This window comes from Seriola dumerili, unplaced genomic scaffold (assembly GCF_002260705.1).
Source record: "Seriola dumerili isolate Sdu_G_001 unplaced genomic scaffold, Sdu_1.0 BDQW01000330.1, whole genome shotgun sequence".
Taxonomy (NCBI): domain Eukaryota; kingdom Metazoa; phylum Chordata; class Actinopteri; order Carangiformes; family Carangidae; genus Seriola; species Seriola dumerili.
The window spans coordinates 948,389-969,975 of record NW_019174585.1 but is presented as its reverse complement, the minus strand read 5'-3'; the positions used below and the strand labels follow the sequence as shown (position 1 = coordinate 969,975).

Genomic DNA, 21,587 nt, shown 5'->3' with positions numbered 1-21,587 from the left:
CCTTGGCATTGTCAGGCTCCATCTCCTTAATGAGCCCATTAGTTATCTCTTTTCCACCGCACACCAGCAGTGTGAACAGACACTCTATTTCAGTCCATGCATACCACAGTGGATTAACAACCGCGGAAACTCGAAAATGCATTCTGACTTTCCTTCTGTGTGGTTTTTATCACTGTCATGTTGCATCATTTGAGACAAAAAGACAACAAATGTTGTTGTTGCTTTAGTTTTTATAGCATATATGGAGTTTTCTCATTGCAAAAAATACCCATCTTAACTAGTAATTTCAGTTACTATTGAATCTTTGAACTAATCTTTCTAAAAAGAAAAAAGACAGTTAAAACTACTGTAGGATTGTTGCAGTTTATCTTATATGAGTCATATCTTGGCAAAGACCTAAAAAACTTTATTTTTATGAACATTGGCTCACAATTGTACTTGGGTACAAAAAATCATAGCACAGTATTTACAATTAGTTTTATTCCCAATACTATGTTGTATTGACAAATCTGTCTTTTTAAACCAATTTGGCATGCCAATAAATTCTTTTCCTAATTCTCAGACATAGAGGGCAAAATAACACGTTAAGATGGACATTTTTTTTTGCAGAATGACTTTATCATATTCTGTTCCATTTTGAGCAGTTGACTGCATGGTAGTGGGGATGTATGTGCCTTTAGATGAGGTAGTGTTTTTGTGCAGTGATGTTTGCCGTTCTGTCGACACTCTGCAGCCCACAGTTCATCTGAAGACTGGAAGTTTACGATGAGCATTTGCGATGCAGCAGAGGCAAACTAATCCACCCGCTTCCTTTCTTGTAGAATTGTAAAATGACAGAATCGTGGCGGTTGCAGCTGAGGCTTTTTTGTCTGATATCCCATTAGATCTGCCAGCCATGTTAAATGTTTTTCACTGACCTTAAATTGTCATCTTTGGTTCACAGGGGAAGTATTTGCAGATTTCAAGTCTGTCAGCGCTGATGATGGCTTCACAGACTTTAAAACCGCCGACAGCGTCTCTCCACTAGACCCTTCAGAACAGGCCAAAATCTTCCAGCCTGCCTTCTCCTCTGCTTTCCCAAACTCTCAATCTCTACAACAACTACCACAGCAGCAGCAGCCAGCAGTGTCTCTTTCTCAGCCCAAAAACCCTCTAAACATGGCCGACCTGGACCTTTTCTCTTCTATAGCTCCCTCTGTTCCCGCCCCCACTGAGACAAAACCCAGCACCTTCCCCTCTGTGTCTGTGCCCCCCTCTTTAGTGCTCCTACCAGGTGGAGCCAAACCCCCAGGGGGAGGGGCAGATGATTTTGGTGACTTTGCCCTCTTTGGTGCCTCCTCTGATGCCGCTCAAGCTTCAGCAGCAGGCGGCGCTTCGGCGGCAGGCGGCGCTGCAGCAGCGCCTCAGGACGACTTTGCAGACTTCATGGCGTTTGGCAGTTCTGGTGGGGAGCCTAAAGGGGAGAGCGTGGGTGTCCAAGCGGAGACCTCCACACAGCAGCGGCCTCAGCAGAGCTCAGACAAGTACGACGTATTCAAACAGCTGTCTATGGAGGGAGGCCTCGCCTATGATGACACCAAGGAGAGCGGCGGCGGCTCCTTCTCTTCCCTCAAAAGCGACACGGACGACTTTGCTGACTTTCAGTCCTCAAAGTTCTGCACAGCGCTCGGGGCTTCGGAGAAGACTCTGGTGGACAAGGTGGCCGCTTTCAAACAGGCCAAAGAGGACTCTGCCTCTGTCAAGTCCCTTGACCTCCCGTCCATTGGGGGTAGCAGTGTTGGAAAGGACGACTCCGAGGACGCACTCTCAGTGCAGCTGGACATGAAGCTGTCGGACATGGGCGACCTGACTTCAGGAGACCTGAAGCACGTGATGTCGGACAGCTCTCTGGATTTGCCGGGTCTCTCGGCCCACCAGCCCCCCGCTACAGGTGAGGAATTAGTGCGTTTGCTCTGGTGAGGCCCCGACCGGTTACACAGTATTAATTCCAGGGCCAGCAGTGGCCTCTCCTCCTCAGTGCCCACTTGTGACCACCAAACAAGGGGTCAAAGGGCAAGTAATGAGTTTAATTTGCTCAAATACAGAAGACAGACATAACACTACATGAATAACATATCATATTAGCTGCATCATATCTTTCATTCAACATTTCATCATTCATCTCAACATATTTATTTATATATTTATTTATGTATTTATTTGAATCTTAGTTCCTTTTTTATTTCCACATTCCCCTCCCTCTTTATCTGCATATATTATGATTATTATGATGATTATTATTATTGTTGTAGTGACAGGAAGGTCCTGGCCCATATCTCTATTTATTTACAAATGATGAGTGCCTGGTTTTGATGTGTTGGCAGTCATAGTTTGTAGATAAGGTCCCTGGTTGCCGTCTGTGTGACTCGGATAAGCTCCCTGTTTGTTGTGTCCACGCTGCAGCAGCAGACTTCGTGCGTCCCTTCAGTGTACCTTTTGTCTCCACAGGCCTGTTTGTGTATGTGTGTGTGTGTGTGTGTGTGTGCGCGTGCGGGTACGTGTGCGTGCGTGTGCGCACAGGCGTGTTACTGACGTGTCCTGCAACACAAACAGAAAGGCTGAATTGAATACAGACGAATACAGGAGGGTGTTAACGGTGATGATCCTCTTGTTTGTTTTAATCACAGGTTTTGCACAATAGGCTGCAGTTTACCAAAGGCATAATCTGTAAGCCATCATTCACTTTTTTAACTGTTTAAGCATCTGGCCTGTGCTGATTGAGCTCCAGATAATATAATTTTGAATAGCCGAAAATGAAATAGTACCGTAACTAGGAGATTCTGCATGCAGCAACAGCAAACAAGCTATTTTCAAATAGAGCAACAATATTTTGTGTCACAAAAGCAGCTGAGATGTTAGGCACATTATAGCTGGATGCAGTACAATTTTAGTGTTTGAATGTGAGTGCGTCAGCTTTTGTATTACCCTGCAGTATTTTCCAACTTGTAATGCAGTATTATTTGAAATGGCCCTTGAATTACCAGATGTTTCCATTATAGCGTGTTGGCTTTTTCTCCCCTACCTCACATCCATGAAAGTGGAGTTAAACTTCACCTTAAGCTTGTTGCTGGGTCATTTATTTTAAAGGAAATCAAACTAATTTCCGTAATAATCAGGTAATGTCCATGTCAGTGCTCCCTCTCCTCCTCTCCATTGCTCATCATTTATTCATCAAGCATCTCACCTTCCATGTCATGGCTCATGTTCCACAGAAAACGTTCAAGACCAACTCTTCATATAACCCGAGACTGCATTTAATCTTTGTCAGATGAAAACCTTGCAACTCAGATTCATGTGATTTTCATGTTCCAACTTTATTTGACAATTTTCGGTGGTTTGAGAAAGTCATACAAGTTGACAAGGTCTTCACCTGACAAGTCGTGCACTCACGTCTGCATGCATGTTAAAGTATGTCACGATATCAGTTAATTATCAGTTAAATCCACATGTAAAGAAACTATATCACTTCATCCAAGGAATATATAATTATTTCCTTTTTACCAGAGGAAATCATAAATGTAAACATCCCATTGCCTTATTTCAGTTTCTGTACAGTGGTCAGATTTTGGTTCAACCCAAACAGGCCTCTCTGTGCTGAGAGGAAAACGTTCAAACAGTCCATGGAGATGCAGCTTAACATTTAGGCTACTGCTAATTGGGCAGAGACGGTGCCCAGTTTAACATTGATACATTCCTAAAAGCTTTACGCTACCATAACAGCTGCTCCACATTTCCCTTTCACACCTATCTGCTGTTCTTGTTCTTGGAGAGCTCTGGGACAAACCTGTCTTTTAAAAGTGTAGCAGGCCAAGCAGTTTGAGCGCCTCACCACGCTTTGCACTGTGTTTCTGGACATACGTACGTAATCTTAAAGAGACAGTATTTCTTTTGCGAGTTTCCTTTTGAGTCTGGCGCACAAAAGGAATCTGTGATTTTACTTTTTTTTCTTTTTTTCTTCTTACTGTTATATCTCTGATATTGCAGCATGAATTTATCATGTGTGGCTCTACGGTCTGGCTCTCTGAGAACACAATGAAGTTAGAATTACCCTTCCTGCCTTGCTTTTTGCTGCAGTGTGCCTGCCTTTTCAATTTGTGAAATTGACAAGAACGTAATACAAAATAACCATTTTATGCATAACAGTACTGCAAGTTGTTTTTATCAAAGGAAAAAAACTGTATACATACAGATTTAATAGTGTATTTTTATTACAGGAATATGAGCTGTTATTTTGAGACTAGAAAGACTCCCTGATCTTGTGATTTGCCAATTATGTAAATTAAATGTAGCGTACAGTATTTAGTAAGACTAATATGTTCATTAAAGTATTTTACGTTAATGTTCTAACGTGAACATTATTGTCTTTAGAAAATAATGACGTGCTATTAGTTAGGGGATCACAAGAGTTTGTGCACATTAGCCTGTTTTTGAGAAACAATCACTGTAGCAAGAGAAAAAGGATACTGTCTCTTTAAATCTGTTTTTGCATCTGTGATTGGATGTAATTAAGGCCCTTTCTGGGATGTCAGGTGTAAGGGTGGCCCTCTTTGTTTTCTGTAACCCTTTGAGTGCTTGAACAAGATCACTTCACGTGTTTACATGCAGAGTAATGCAGATATTGTGATCTCCTCACCATAATTTTCTGTTAGCATGAGCACCAGGACTTAATCTTATTTCATAATTGACAAAATGCATAAAGAGCCTCTTAAATTGTGGCTTGTAAGTTCTCACTGCTTCTAAACTGCAGTTTGTACAAAACCTTCTTCACCAAATTTTCCCCTCAGGTCCTCAAAGGGTTAATGCCTCCTGCCTTGAGCTTGTTCTTTGAAATATCTTTTCAACCTGGCTTTTCAAGTGTTCTGTATTCAAATCTTTTTTTCCAAAAAAAACACCTGTTGCTTTACATCCTAATATTACAACAAAGTTTGTCATCTCCCCAGAATTACTGATTTTAGTCTGTGAATGTGCCTTCTCATTCTGGTTTCTGCTTCTATATCCTCGGATAATCTTTGTTTTACCTTTTCACTGTTTGTTTTCTTCCTTTTCTCCTGATTCTGCATGCCCTTGTATTCTAAATGACTGAAATCTAATTTTACAAGTGTTAGTTTGACAAACCTCTTGTAATGATAGACCTCTTTCACAGTACTTTGTGACCTTTCTCTCTTTCTCTCTACTCATGTTGTCGTAATAAATATTACTGTTGGTATTGCTGAAACGCGTACCGTCTTATTTTCTCCTTTCCTTTCTTGAGAGGCCGTAAAGTGATCTAATGTCACGAGGCTTACAGCACTAGATCCTTGTCAATTTCACAAATTGCTTTGTGTATCTGAGGGTTCTGTCATGCAAAATAGGAAGGGTTCAACAAAGACGATGTGTGTGTTTTTGAGTGTGTGAGAGAAACTGAGAGGGAGACCTGAGTACTAAAGTGTTGACAAATGTGTGCAGGTTGTAAAGATCTGTCAGTTAGTATTAGTCATAAAGAAACTGATCACAAACAGCACAACACACTGTAAGAAACAGAGCAGAAGTAGTGACAGGAAAGATCTTTTATTAATGTTGCTGTCAGGAGACAAAATCCTTCAGGTTGCATAAAGAGATCGGCTCTGATTATTGTTAGGCTTTTGTTAAAGCTGTTTGTCTCCACTGAGAACAGAATAGAGAAACTGTCCATTACAAAAAAAGCGGTGTTAGTGTTCACTGTGTTTGAATAAAATGATGGCAGTGATTTCATAAACATGATTCAGCTCAGACATCAAAACAATTTGTGTACCCTGCTTGAGATAATTTACCAAACACAGTTCACATAAATGTGGGCAGGAAGATGTATTACTCTAACAAAGTATGTATTACTGTTACAACAACATTAATTAGTCATCTGCTAGTATAATTACAATACAGCTGCGATCATAATTGTGTAGAATAATAATATCCATGATTGGCAGGTGATTTCAGCATTTGTTTTCACATCTTAAAAGTGCAAAATATGTGGAGGGGGTACTTTACAATACATCTGATCTCATTCTTGACAGTGCTGACTATGTAGTATGTGGAATATGAGAGTAAAGTCAGGGTCAGTTCACCCAAATTACAAAAAAAAATATTTTCACGAAACAGTATTTTTTCACTTGCCTGTAGTGACATCCATCAAAGGCGATAGTTTTGGTTTTGTCTGCATGCATTTTGTGAAGACCTGTAAGGTTTTGGCCTCCAGCCCAGTATAGTGCAGGTGAATTGTGTTTCATTTGATTGAAAAATTATATTTCAACAAAAACATATCTTTCTACAAAACAATGTTCAGGATTCTGTAGATAATCCACAGAGGAGTGTTTTCTTGAGGTTTGTCCCTTTGGTTGAACGTAGGGGTGCAAATAATAATAATTTCCATAATCAATTAATCTGCTGATTATTTTCTTGATTAACTGATTCATCATTTACTCAATGAAACATCAGAAAACAGTGAAAAATGCTCATTACAGTTTCCTAGATCACAATGTGACGCCAATGAATGTCTCGTCTGACCAACAGTCCAAAACAGTTCACTCAATTTATTCAGTTGTATTAGACAAAGAAAAGCAGCTAATCCTCTCATTTGAGAAACTGGAATTAGAAAGTATTTGACATTTTTTCGCAGTTTTTTCTTGAAAAATGTCTGAAATGGTTAATTAGTGACCAAAAAGTTGCAGATTTATTTTCTGTCGATCAATTAATTAATAATTGTGTCAGCTCTACAAACAAATAAGACAACGAATAGAAGCAAATCCTTTCAGTTGAGAAGCTGGAACCCGAAAATGTTTGGTATTTTTGCTTAAAGAATGTCTGAAAAAATTAATCAACAATCAAAATAGTTGCCAATTAATCTTCTTTCTAATTAAAACAATTGAAAGTAGTTCTGATGTGGATTATTCAGAGTAACTGGGATTTTGTTTTTATTTTACAATTCTGTTGATTGCTGTGTGTGTGTGTGTGTGTGTGTGTGTGTGTGTATGTGTGTGTGATTTTGAATCCTTTGAACATAAGTTTAAAAAAAAAAAAAAAAAAAACTGTGCTGGGCTGGAGGCAGAAAGCAAACCAGGACAATTAAAACTAAAACTATCTGCATTGCCAGGCACCACTAGAGGTAGTAGGTAAGTGAAAAAATATCTTTTGTAATTTTGGTGAATTGACCCTTTAAAAGTCTCAACACCTTTCTACCACTAGAAGAAAAGCGATATTACTTGAACCATAGATAAGTGACGTAGTGATAATCCAGCAGAAATCTCAGTCCCTCATCCAGGCTCATTAATCCACCTCCTATCATGACAGCATCTCTTCTCTTCCTGGGAACCACTGGTATGTTTGTGTTGTCATTACAGAAGGAGACGACATGAAATTTGACCCCTTTGGGACGTCGGCCCTCAGCACCCTGGCCAGCTATGACTGGTCAGACAGGGAGGAATGTCTGCCCGGTGAGGTCAGAAAGCCACAGTGCTTGGAAGGAGCTTCCCTTCCAACCTTAGTCCAGACACAGGCAAAGGAGGTGACCGTTGGCAGCACTGAAAACATCACAAGCAGCTCCTTAGCAAAGATCACCACCTCCGTCCCCGCAGAGGATGGCTCATCGACAGATGACAAGTTTGAAGCCTTCGCTGACTTCGGCTCAGGTGACCAGGGCGGTGTTGATGACGAGGACGACTTTGGGGACTTTGCAAGTACTGTTTCTGAAAAGTCGGACTCGCCTGCTGCTACTGCTGAGGTGGGCTCTGAGGGAAACCAAAGTGAGGCCTCAGATGAGTTTGGCGCCTTCCAAGGAGACAAGCCAAAGTTTGGCAAGTCTGACTTCCTCAAAGCGAGCACTCAAGCCAAAGTCAAGTCCAGTGAGGAGATGATCAAGAACGAACTGGCAACCTTTGACTTGTCTGTTCAAGGTGAGTCTGTCATCATGTTGATCCTTTTTGAGTGACAATAATTTTCATAATTGACTTATCTATTGATAAGTCAGTCTAGAAATGAAACAATTAACAAAAATCACCTGCAGTTGTTTTGATATTACAAAATCATCTCTGGTTGCAGCTTCTTAAATGTGAAGACCTTTTGCTTTCCTCTGTGTTACTCATTGTAAATTGAACAGATTTGGTTTTTGGATTATTGATCAGAAAAAAATAAGACATTTGAACAAGTTTGACTTTTTTCTGACATTTTATAAACCAAACAATCAGTTAATCAAAAAAAATCACCAGATTCTAGATGGAATGGTCACTTAATTTAGGAATAGTTTTAGCACTAAAATGTGATGTAAATATGTAAATTTCATCAAACTTTAGTCTCCTGGCCAACTCCAAACCCTTGGCCCTAAAATGGTACAACACTCTCCCCACCCCCACACCATAGTGTCCATCAGATCTGCAATACAGCTGTCAGACATTAGATGGCAGTGTTGGGATGACAGCACTGCTCTTATGGTATTGACTGGTGAGATAGATCGGCAGAAGGCAACATATCTATGAGCAGAAATTAGCCGTATCCACTTAAAGGCTGTTCATTTTTTAACAACTGTTTGCTGGTGTTATGTTCCACAAATAATTTATTAGCATTTCCTGTGCTGTGATAAAAGCCTATTTGCCCCATAGATTTATCTCCCTGTGCTAGATTTAATTTGTGTGAAGAAGAGGGCTTTACTTATTCCTCTTCAGCCAGTGGACCAGTAATCTGATCATGGTGGGGCTTTGGGGGGTTGTGGGGAGAATGACGCATGTCTCTATGGGTGATGGAGGAGTTTGTGGGGAGGATTACCTGTGTGTGGACAACACAGACACAGGCATGCATGCACGCACTATCTGGCAGACCCACTGGAATAGTTTAAGTTTAACATGTGTTTGTACCCGTGTTTGTTGTGGTGTCGTGCCAGGGTTTGTGCGCGTGTGAGTCCCTATGAATAATTCATACCTGCATATTTGTGTCTGTATGTAATTATGGTTTGTCACAAATTAAGTATTTACTCATGCTGTCCTTGTCCAGCAGGAATTAGCTGCAACAGAAGTGAATTATAATGATTGAAAACAAACAGGTGCATATCTCAAAATGAGTCATCACCACGGATTGCTGAATTGATAAAGAACAAAAAAAATTTGTATATATGTGTTTGTGGTTCTCTCTAACATTATTTATCTCCCTGTCCTCTCCTGTCATTGCCTCAGGCTCCCACAAACGTAGTCACAGTTTGGGCGAGAAGGAGATTGGGCGTTCGCCCCCGTCTCCAGCTCCAGAGCAGCCCTTCAGAGACCGATCCAACACTCTAAGCGAGAAGCCCGCTCTGCCTGTCATCAGGGACAAGTACAAGGACCTGACTGGGGAGGTGGAGGTGAGGAGGGAACGGTGATAACTGACCACATGTTAGCTGCTGGTTAATAACTGCCAGATTTCAGCACAATACTCAGGGAGTGTTACCTCTGTTCTGTTGTGTTCTGTTTTGCCTTTGTGTTCATTTGAGATAATTTTGTGTTGTGTTGTTGCAGGAGAGCGAGCGCTACGCATACGAGTGGCAGAGGTGCCTGGAAAGTGCTCTGGAGGTTTGTATTCTGTATCTTGTATCTGACCTGATTGTGAGAGGGACTCTATAAGTAATAGAATAATTAAGAGAACAAAAAGGCACTGAAATGACGTTTTTCTTATCAATATTTTGAGACAAATTATTTTCTTAAACCCTGTAAACTTAATTTTAGGATTTAGACTTAAAACACTGATGGTTTTTTAAAATGTCTTCAAGAAATTAAAAAAGTCACAGAATACTGGAACAGCAGTAAGTGAGACAATGTCTAGGAGTTTCTCAAGTTTTTTTTAAGACAAAAAACGAAACAGTTATGTTGATGATGTCCAGAAAAAGTGGGCAGTCGTCTCCTGGCCCTAAAACTGGTGGTCTGTGTCAGTCAAGGCAAGAGATGTGAGGTGCCACAAAAATATTGGTCAACAGTTGTATGATAATGATGATTATGAAGAGCGAAAACACTATAATTGACTGTCTTCCCACGTTAAGGTCATCACCAAAGCTAACAACACCCTGAACAGCATCAGCAGCTCTTCTGTCTGCACCGAGGTCATCCAGTCTGCCCAGGGCATGGAGTACCTGCTAGGTGAGGAATTACAAACCACACACACGCACAGCACGCGCACAGCACAATAAACAAGCCAGTGCTAGCTGTATATTGTGAGGAAGAGGTTGTTAAAGAACCCGGTGTGTGGCCTTACACCCTCTGAAGGACAGAGGTACAGAGAGGACGAGATTAAAACAAGCTCTGGTGTGATGGCTTATCTCTGCCTGGTCTGACAAGGTCCTGCTCCCTTATTGTGTTTCTCTGCTTTTAATGAGCAATGAGTGGCAAATATGTCACAGCGAGGGACTGAACACAGCGTGCCTCTTGAAACTGGAAAGAAAAGAGCAACAAAACATGTTTTTTTGTGTGTTTGTGTATTTTTTTTTCCCTGTCAGGTGTGGTGGAAGTATACCGCGTCACCAGGCGTGTGGAGCTCGGCATCAAGGCCACAGCAGTGAGCTCTGAGAAGCTGCAGCAGCTGCTGAAGGACATCAGCCGCGTGTGGAACAACCTCATGGGCTTCATGTCACTAGCCAAGCTTGCTGTAAGTTACTCAAAAAAAAACATAAACCTGCCAGAGCACAGGACAGTTATAAAGCACATGCTTATTTATGTATGCAGCTGCTTTTACTGCCTTCTGTCATCAACCAGACATGTTTGCACTCTCAAGTGCAGGCACACAAGTACCCATGATAATAGAGCAGTGAAGGTCAATTCACAATAAAAAGCCTGCCAATAACATAATGAAATGTTAGTGAATCCAGTATTGTTGGTCCATTAGGTTAAAATCAATGATCCATTGATCTGGATGCAATGTAGCTGGAGTCTTTTGATAGGCCAGTGTTCAGATCGACAGGGATGACAGGGACGGTATAGATTTATTTATCCAGCTGTCTGCCCGTGTCTGTAAAACAGAAACAGAGAGGTGGAGAAGTGTCGTCATCCACAGAGCCAGCAGAGGAGGAATATGGTTTTCAAACCGCTGAAGATAAAACTGACACAAAAAGAGCTAATGTTTAATTGAAGCAGGCAGGTAGTTTTTCTTCTTAAAAGTATAAGGATATACCTGTATGTGCTGGTATTGTTTGTTTTTACTCTAGAAGTTAAGCAAAGTCCTTATAAGAAATTGCTGATGCTCTGAGATGTTTACTGTAGGCAGACTTGTTCTCACTGGTGTTATTATAAGAATAAAAATGACTACATTTTCCCCTGTAGCTGGAAGTAAAATTGCTTTGTGTGTTTGTGTGTGTGTGTGTGTGTGTGTGTGTGTGTGTGTGTAGCCTGATGAAAGCTCCCTGGATTTCTCCTCCTGCATTCTGAGGCACGGCATCAAAAATGCCAAGGAGTTGGCTTGTGGGGTGTGTCTGCTCAACGCTGACGCTCGCAGCAAGGTTTGTGAACACACACACACACTCACACACACGCAGAATAACTGTTAAAGGATACACTTTTACATAAATGTTGTTGTGCTCATCCGCAGTGGATAACACTGACATTTCTTTGACTTTGAAACGTTTTGCAGAACAAAGAAGAAAGCACTATTGGACGTCTGTTTAAACGAGTATGAGACAGTCAACTGTCAACCAAATCTCATTGCACTCTTTCCTACTGGGGGCCTGGGGGTCCTATTCTCCTCTTACCGACGAGCCCACTGGGGGGCCAAAGTGACAGGATTTATGTCTTTCCGCTGCTCCTCACTCACAGGCGAACAACAGTTGTCTGCCTAGAAACATAATGTAACAGATAGAAAGCATCAGACTGTTCTCTGAGCCCCACCAACCTGAGTTACTGTTTGTCTGTCTGTCAGGCTTTTAGTTCTCCCACAGCTCATAGTTTACAATGACAACTGTGGCAGATTTACCACTTTTTGGTAACTCTTGGTCCCTTTATTTCAAACAGAAGTAATCATAAGTAGCATCCTATTTATATGTTGGCTGAGATGTTTCTATGTGCTTATATTTCTAGCTCACTGGTTTGAAGTAAGCATCCTCACCAGCTGATGATCTGTGTCAAAGACTCATAAAGAAAGAGAATAGTTCTTGTATTGCAGTTTAGAGCTAGTTAGTCCTTTCAAAACAGTATGTTTCAGTTTTAACATTACAAGAGGGAAAACTTTTAGGATGAGAGTAATGTGTTTGGCAGATGCAATCCTTTTTCAGGTAAGATGGCTGAAGTGTAAATTTCCCCAAATCCAATAAAAAGCAGGACAAAGGTGCTAAGTTTAGCTTAAACTCTGATAGCACCCAGGACCCTTTTCCAACGCAGTAGGGAAATACGACACAGCGGATAGAGTTGGATAGACGTGACAGGTATACTGTGCCTAGTTATGGTTGCCAAGCTATTATTGGACAATCACTGTTTGGAGGTGGGGTTCAGCAAACTCTCAGTTTAGGTTATTGTTGTCTCCCTGCTTTTATACTGACGGATGACTAAAAGAAAGTGTCTAAAGATAATAATGTGAGGTCTTGAAATAAGTGAGAGAGGAGAGTTGTCACTTTGGCGCCTCAGGGTGGGTTTTTGCACTCTGGGATTGGTTCTTCAAGGTCACAAAGGTCGTCACTTTGTCTTGAAAGGGTTTCATTTTCTATTCTGTCGCCTCTATCTCAAAGTAACTGCTCACCTGCAACTTTCATCTAACAACCATCGGTGTTTCTGATAACTGTTCAGTTATTAACTCTGACTGGGGCACTATGTGCAGAATTGCTGTATGTCTGCCTCCTCGCCTATGGTGGCTGTGATTTTCATCGACGTGGGCCATTAATGGTACTCTCAGACCCTGCGGTTTAGAGGGCAGGATGGTGGCGCAGATTGTTTCTTGCGTTCCCTCTGCTGCTCAGTCAGAGCCAGATGGATGGTCCAAGCAAGATATGGCTGACTGAGAGGCATCTAGGCTGCGAGCAGATGTGGCTTACACATTAGTCATAAGCAGGGAGTACAGCTGATAATAGACCTCAACACACAAACACACTCTCTCACTCACCTCTCACTCTTGTGTGCATACAGACAGGCTGAAATTAAAGCAGTTTTATTTTGTCTCTGTGCCACTAGCATGAGATTAATAACCCATCTTTTAATTACATTTTTGGCAGAGCCACACTGGTAAGAATACATAAAAGCCAAGTTGAGAATAGCAACCCCTCAGAGTATAATGAAGTGAAAAAATGGCTTTGGCTTCAGCAGACGGTACTGATTGTTGCATTGTCCTTTAGTGAAGAGGCACTGATTTGTTTTTCAACCAAAGGTACAGAAGGGTGGAGATGTTGATGTGTCATCAAAGAAATATGAAAAGTGCTTGACAGCTTAATGGCTCCTGTTCAATTCATGCTATGAATTTTAACCTTTCAAATGATTCTTTCATATTTTTTTTTACCATTTGTTGATACAAATAAAGCCAAAAAATCATATTGTCATATTAAGTCAGAGTTGAAATTGTCCACAAACGTTCTCAGTCTCACTTTGTTGCTGTTGGATGTTGGACCAGTAATTCTGGGTAGGATGCACTTTTGGGATGGGCGACCAGCAGCAGCTTCATCTCAACTCAGTTTGTGACTCAAAGGCAGCGGCAGCAGTTATAAGTTTTATCATAAGTGCTACTATTTCAGCTAATGATGCTCCAGCTCCTCTGCTGAACGATAAATGCTAATTTGAGCAATTACAGGCAGAAGCACTGGAAAGGATTATAAGTTGAATAATTTAGCATTTCTGGCTATTTATATTAGTGCAGGTTTCTGAAGTGCCTCAAGGATTTGGATTGATTATTGAGTCTGTGTGGCTTTGACAGCGCTGCTGATTTGAATTTAGATCTAAACTTTGACAGTTTATTCTTGTTCTCATCTCCTTAACAGTTTATTTTATAAATCTGTTGTTAGGTTGCCCATCTCTGTCACAGCATGCTTTATTGTGGCTCAGGTTAGTAGGGTTCCTACACAGCTAAACAAAGACTTACTCGGCCTAAAAAAGTCTGGGAATTGACAAAATGCTAAATGTCTCGAAAAGTTAAAAAGTGAAGACCAAAAAACACATCATAAGCCAAGTCTTGTTGCTGTAAAGAATATTTTTTAGCTACAGATGAATTCAGTTGCTTATTCATGTGTCGTGGTCTCAAGCCCCACTGCCATTACTGCTGGGAGAGAGTTGAACAGAAAATATTTACACAGACAGTGAAGCAGAGATGTTTAAAGTTAATCACGGTCATTAAATGAAGGTAGATGAAGTCTGTGTTAGTGTGGATGTTTGGATGTGTGTCGAGTCTCAAAACACTAGACTGACATTGGTTATGACACTGGCTTTGGCTTTCATTGTGTCCACAGTCCATGTTAGCTCATTAAACCCAGCAGGAATGAAATGTTAGCTTATGATTTAAATCATTAAAAGTAATTATTTCATCATTGTCAGAAGCAATGTGTTGTTCAATTAAAATCAGAATAGGGCTAAAATGACTGATTATTTTCTTTATAATGTAGTGATTATATTATCAATTAATATAAGTAACTAAAAAATATCAGAAAATAGTGAATATATCCATCACATTTTCTCAGAGTCCTAGGTGACATATTCAAATGGGGTTTTATCCGACCAACAACCCAAAGATTTTTGGTTTATCATTGAAGAAGATGAAGAAAACCAGCAGACCTTCACATTTGGAGCCAAAACTGAAGCTGTGGCTGGTGAATTTAGGCCATTTTTGCTAAATAAATGACTTAAGCAATTGATCATTTTTCAAAAATAGTTTAATTTAATTTATAATTTAATTAATTATGTCGATCAAGTTATCAATCAATTCACTAAGCTCTAAACATGTGATACTGTGAAAGTGGAATTGCAGCCAGGAAACGTAGTAGATCGCTCTGTTTTCAGCAGCTCCTCCTGGGGTCTTTGTTGGCAAAACATGTAGATTTAGCAAGGTGAAATTGATTTCATGGGGCAGAGGCTTGTGGCTTTTACTTTAGGTTTGTTTTGTTGTTGTTGGAACAGCTGAAAACAGTACAGCCCTGAAGAGATGCCTAGACGTCTGTTCAAACAGGACATTTTGTTGTAGTAATGACAACTAGGCCTGCAACTCGCAGTTATTTTCATTATTGATTAATCTGCTGATTTTTTAAATTGTTTAGCCGGTGAAAATTGTTCTGAGCTAAAGATGATGTCTTCAAACGTCTTGTTTTTTAGTTAAACCAAGAGTCCAAAATCCCCCAAGTTTCCAATGAAACAAAAAAGCAGCAACTCTTCTCTTTTGAGGGACTGAAATCTGCAAATATTTAGCATTTCTATAAAGCTATAAATATAGAAAAAAAAATGCATTTTATTTTTCCCTTAATAGACCGATTGATTAATCGATTGATTGTTTCAGCTAATTATTACCATTATTAATAATCAACATTTATTTGGTGCTACAGGATGTGCTGCACAGATTTCTTGGCAACAGAACTTAAAGAAATAAAATACTTTACATACATCAGAGTGTTATACACGGGTCCATAAGTGAAAAGCCATCGTAGTAATAGCAGCTTGTCTACTTCTCTACCTTCATTGGTCTATAAACAACAGTGGCCGAGCTGTGATAGACTGCTACTATGAGCATCCCCAGCACTGACTAAAATCTTCAATCAATATTTAATTGAATCATCTCTTGAATGGTGAGATAGAAAATTTGTAGGAGCCTTTGGGGTAATAACTTTGATTCCTTCATGTTCTCACCCACAAACATGCTGGTAATAGGGAGCTCCTGGTGATACAGCTGATCTTAGTGTTTGCTTGCTGCTTATTCTCTGTACACTTTCTTTCACTCTGGGCATTGCATAAACATGCTGACTCCTCTTATGCTTACAGGCATTGACTAAAGACAGTGACAGGAGGTTAAGGGTAATTATTCCGCATTTATTTTTAATTCTTATAGAAATATTAGACATTGTAGAAAAGCAGAGTGTAGATTCAGGGTAGATTTTAATGTTATCTAACCATGTAGTGACTCAGTCTGAATCCCTAACCTTTACATACAGCTACAAAGGTCAGGAGATGCAGGTCAGTTCTATCTGACCAGCATGAATACTCTCATTCGTGTTTTAGAGTGGAGTTCCCAGAGGCTAAAAGGTTTAATAATGTACAGCATCAGTCTAGTTAAAACAGCCTAATCTAGCCTGCATTCCCTGCCATACAGGTGAAGTCTAAAGGAAGCTGGAGAGTTAGAGAAGGTATGGCTCTGCAGTGAGAGCAGGAGGTGTTACTGTGTGTCATTGTGTGACCACCCTTTCATTTTGCATCCTCTCCCTTCCACATTCCCAGCATTGGCAGTCTTAAGTGCAGGCTTGTGGAAACAAATAGGCCAGGGCACAGAAAAGCTCTGAAAGGAGATTGCTCTGCTTGTGAAATCTGAGCGTGTGAGACAGTGTGGAAATGTGTCATTCAGTTTGCGTGAGAAAGCCCTTCATCCAGCGGAGCGTCTGTGCTGCAGACTGCGCTTGGGCAGGTGGAAATGTATTTGTCTTAATGGTGTGTTGTGGTTGGGTGTTTTTTTTTTGTATGCAGTTGTTCCTTTCTGCATGCGTCTCCTCTCTCCTTCTGTGTGGGAGGCTATGATTCACTGCACATGACTCATTCCTCTCTCTGGCTTCAGCTCCAGTATTTCACCAGGGATGCAAACTCTTAAACTGCGCATCACACACATTAGCATCTTCCAATTGCATACGCAGTGCTACAGCTGGGCCTTGGTGAAAATCCAAACTCACATCACGGTGCTCAAATGGCGGTCAGATCAGGCACAAAAGCAGATCCTATTATGAAGCAACAGGCTGAAAACATGTTTTGCCAGAGTGAAAGTTCATGTCGCCCTCTTGTCTTGAGCAAAATAAGTGATCCACATTTGCTAGCACAGAGCATGGGCAATAATGGACAGTGCTCCAGCCTTATCCTTTGTTAAACAATGGCACAGCAGCACGTGGTTAAACTTCCTTGCAGTACTTAGGTTCTTGCTAGTTTGAAGATATAAAATTACCAGATTCAGACTTTACCATTGTGTTTCAGATGAATAAACTGCACAAAGGCAGTGATACACAGGCATCACTGATGGAGTTAAAATAAATAAAAGAAACAGCAACATCTTGGCCTCAGTGCATACTGAGAGGCCAGATTCATTTAATTGTCTGTAAAACAGATAATAAGCTAATCTACAGCATCCAAACTTTTAGAGAATAGTTTTGCTTTTGTTGCACCACCTTGCAACATGCTTTTAGGATTCAGATATTAATAATTTTTGTCATTTTAATACATATATTGTATGTCTCAGCTCCCTTTGTGTCTCCTTTAGTGTTATGTGGTGTACATTTGTTTATTACACCGCAATCACAGAAATACCAAGCAGGCTGTCTTGCCTCCACCAGTCTCTCCAACAGCTTAAATGTGTCACAGCATGTAGGATCCTTGCTCTGAATTCAGCATTCTTCAGAAAAAAAATCAGAATTTCAGCTTTGCTGAAAGTCTAGATGTATTGGAACGCTTTAGATTTTGATGTGATCGATGAGATGTTCACAGCATGTGCATCAATTCTGTATTGAGATTTTCACCTTTGAGCTGTACCTATTTGATGTTATGTTTTATTTCAGTGCAGTGGATTTTTTTAGGCTTCTTTTTTACCTTTGCACAATTACTCACACAAATTCATACTAGCCATTTTGAAAAAATAAGATAGAGTCTTTGAGAGTCTTTCCCAGCAGGTATTGCAAAACCATGTGTATTGTTTTTTAGCCAGAAAGGGCAGGAATGTGCTGCAGGGTCATGAAAATGTCATTCATATAGTGAAGCATATATAATATAATAAGGCACAAAAAGTCACAGTATAGTAAGACATAAAAAGTCATAATATAGTGAGGCATAAAAACTCATTGCCTAATAAGGCATAAAAAGCCATAGTATATTAAGATACTGAAAGTCATAGTGTAGCAAAGCATAAAAAGTAAAATTATAGTAAGATATTAAAAGTCATACTATAGTCATGCATAAAAATATCAAAGTATATTAAGGTACTAAAAGGCATAGTATAGCAAGGCATAAAATTGTTCTAGTAAGGTACAACAATGTCATATTATAATGCATAAAATGTCATTGTCTAATAAGGCATAAAAGTCATAGTACATTAAGGTACTAAAAGTCATAGTATAGTATGGCATAAATACATCATAGTATAGTAAGGCATAAAAGTGTCATAGTAAAGTGAGGCATAAAAAGTCATATTATAGCAAGGCATGAAAACATTATAGTACATTAAAGCATAAAAAGTCAGTAGAATAAGGCATAAAAGTAATACTGTAGTAAGGCAAAAAAAATCATAGTATAGTAAGGCATGAAAAGTCATAGTATAGTAAGGTTTACAAAGGCATATGATAATAAGGCATAAAAATTCATAATATAGTATAGCATAAAAATGTTACAGTATAGTAAGAAATTGACACGTCATATTATAATAAGGCATAACACGTCATAGTATAGTAAGGCGTAAAAATGTCAAGAAACGTCATAGTATAGTAAGACATAAAAATGTCATAGGTATAGTAAAGCATAAAACTGTCATAAAACGTCATAGTATAGTAAGGTATTAAAATGTCAAAAACGTCATAGTATAGTAAGGCATAAAAATGTCATAAAATGTCATCCTTTAGTAAGGCATAAAAATGTCCTAAAACGTACTAGTATAGTAAGGCATGAAACGTTATAGTATAGTAAAGCGTAAAAATGTCAAAAAACATCATTGTTTCGTAAGGTATAAAACGTCATAGTATAGTAGGCTAAAGAATAAAACATCATAGGTATAGTAAGGAATAAAAATGTCATAAAACGTCATAGTATAGTAAGGTATAAAAATGTCAAAAACATCATAGTATAGTAAGGCATAAAAATGTCATAAAATGTCATCGTTTAGTAAGGCATGAAACGTCATAGTATAGTAAGGCATAAAAATATCATAAAACGCCAAAGTATAGTAAGGCATAAAAAAGTCATAAAAAGTCATAGTATAGTAAGGCATAAAAATATCAAAAAACGCCATAGTATAGTAAGGTTTTGAAATGTCAAAAATGTCATCCTTTAATAAGGCATAAAAATGTCATAAAAAGTATTAGTATAGTAAGGCATGAAACGTCATAGTATAATAAGGCATAAAAATTTCTAAAAACATCATAGTATAATAAGGCATAAAAATGTCAAAAAACATCATCGTTTTGTAAGGTATAAAACGTCAAAGTATAATAAGGCATAAAACGTCATAGTATAGTAAGGCATAAAAATATCATAAAACGTCATCGTTTAGTAATGCATAAAACGTCATAGTACAGTAAGGTATTAAAATGTCAAAAACTTCATCCTTTAGTAAGGCATAAAAATGTCATAAAACGTATTAGTATAGTAAGGCATGAAATGTCATAGTATAGTAATGCATAAAAATGTCAAAAACGTACTAGTATAGTAAGGTATTAAAATGTCAAAAACTTCATAGTATAGTGAGGCATAAAAGGTCATGAAGACGTCATAGTATGATAGGGAATAAAACAACATAATATAGTAAGGCATAAAAATGCCAAAAAAACATCATAGTATAGTAAAGCATAAAAATGTCAAAAAACATCATAGTACATTAAGGCATAAAAGGTCATAAAAAATTCATAGTATGGCAGGGAATGAAACAACATAGTATAGTAAGGTGTAAAAATGCCAAAAAACATCATAGTACATTAAGGGATAAAAGGTCATAAAAACGTCATAGTATGGTAAGGCATCAACTGACATACTATTGTAAGGCAAAAAATGCCAAAAAACATCATAGTATATTAAGGCATAAAAGGTCATAAAAACGTCATAGTATGCTAAGACATCAACTCACATACTATAGTAAGGCATAAAAATGCCAGAAAACATCATAGTATAGTATGGCATAAGACGTCAAAAAAACATCATAGTACATTAAGGCATAAAAGGTCATAAAAACGTCATAGTATGGTAAGGCATAAAAAAAAAAAAACGTCATAGTATAGTATGGCATAAAACCTCAAAAAAACATCATGGTATTTTAAGGCATAAACGGTCATAGTATGGTAGGGAATAAAACAACATAGTATAGTAAGGCATAAAAATGCCAAAAAACATCATAGTATTTTAAGGCATAAGACGTCAAAAAAACATCATGGTATATTAAGGCATAAAAGGTCATAAAAACCTCATAGTCTGGTAGGGAATAAAACAACATAGTATAGTATGGCATAAGACATCAAAAAAACATCATAGTACATTAAGGCATAAAAGGTAATAAAAACATCAAAGTATGGCAAGGCATCAAATGAAATAGTATTGTAAGGCATAAAAATGACAAAAAACGTCATAGTATAGTATGGCATAAAAAGTCAAAAAAACATTATTGTACATTAAGGCATAAAAGGTCATAAAAATGTCATAGTATGGTAAGGCATCAAATGAAATAGTATTGTAAGGCATAAAAATGACAAAAAACGTCATAGTATAGTGTGGCATAAAAAAAAATGTCATAGTATAGTATGTCATAAAACCTCAAAAAAAACATCATAGTATATTAAGGCATAAAAGGTCATAAAAACGTCATAGTATGCTAAGACATCAACTCACATACTATTGTAAGGCAAAAAATGCCAAAAAAACTTATAGTATAGTATGGCATAAAAATATCAAAAAACGTCATAGTATAGTATGGCATAAAAAGTCAAAAAAACATCATAGTATATTAAGGCATAAAATAAAAACGTCATAGTATGTATGCTAAGACATCAACTCACATACTATTGTAAGGCATAAAAATGACAAAAAACGTCATAGTATAGTATGGCAGAAAAAGTAAAAAAAACATTATTGTACATTAAGGCATAAAAGGTCATAAAAATATTATAGTATGGTAAGGCATCAAATGAAATAGTACTGTAAGGCATAAAAATGACAAAAAACGTCATAGTATAGTATGGCATCTCTCTCTCAAATTGAATCGAAGGCAACTGGACTTGTATTTGTCTGTGGAAGACGTTTCGCCTCTTATCCAAGCGGCTTCATCAGTTCATCATGTATTGGTCTCTCTAGTCCGCACTAGTCTGACCAAGGAAGTGGAGTAGGACCCAGGTATTTAACCTCTTGTGGGTGGGTCCACCAAAGTACCTGTGAAAGTACTGGTTTCACCTGACCATTGTTGTGATCTCATGTGGACGACCGTCGTTAGGGTCAGGTGACCCTGTTGTTATCCCGTGTGAACGACAGTCGTTAGGGTCAGGTGAGCCCCTGGTGGATGACGATCGTTGAGAGTCGTCTGAGGTTATGTTGTTGACTCTCCTGGGTACCGATGAAAGGGCGACATTGTAGATGGGGGATAGATGGTGTCGCAGACCCCCTCCCCTGTTTAGCGATGGCCTCTCCACTTTTACATAGATGGCTTCCTTGACTCCCCTTTCAAACCATCTGTCCTCCCTGTCCAAGATTTTGACA

General features: G+C 38.9%; 1 protein-coding gene across 4 annotated transcripts in view; it reads left to right on the top strand.

The window, feature by feature from the left end:
• synrg (synergin gamma) overlaps positions 1-21,587 on the top strand; it is a 79,401-nt gene that overhangs the window by 20,608 nt on the left and 37,206 nt on the right. For all 4 annotated transcript variants that reach the window (XM_022759694.1, XM_022759693.1, XM_022759692.1 and 1 more), the window contains 8 exons: positions 944-1,930; positions 7,392-7,943; positions 9,213-9,376; positions 9,531-9,584; positions 10,049-10,145; positions 10,502-10,650; positions 11,387-11,497; positions 11,629-11,667. In XM_022759694.1, the coding sequence (XP_022615415.1) occupies positions 944-1,930; positions 7,392-7,943; positions 9,213-9,376; positions 9,531-9,584; positions 10,049-10,145; positions 10,502-10,650; positions 11,387-11,497; positions 11,629-11,667 (2,153 nt within the window). The remainder of the gene's footprint in view (positions 1-943; positions 1,931-7,391; positions 7,944-9,212; positions 9,377-9,530; positions 9,585-10,048; positions 10,146-10,501; positions 10,651-11,386; positions 11,498-11,628; positions 11,668-21,587) is intronic.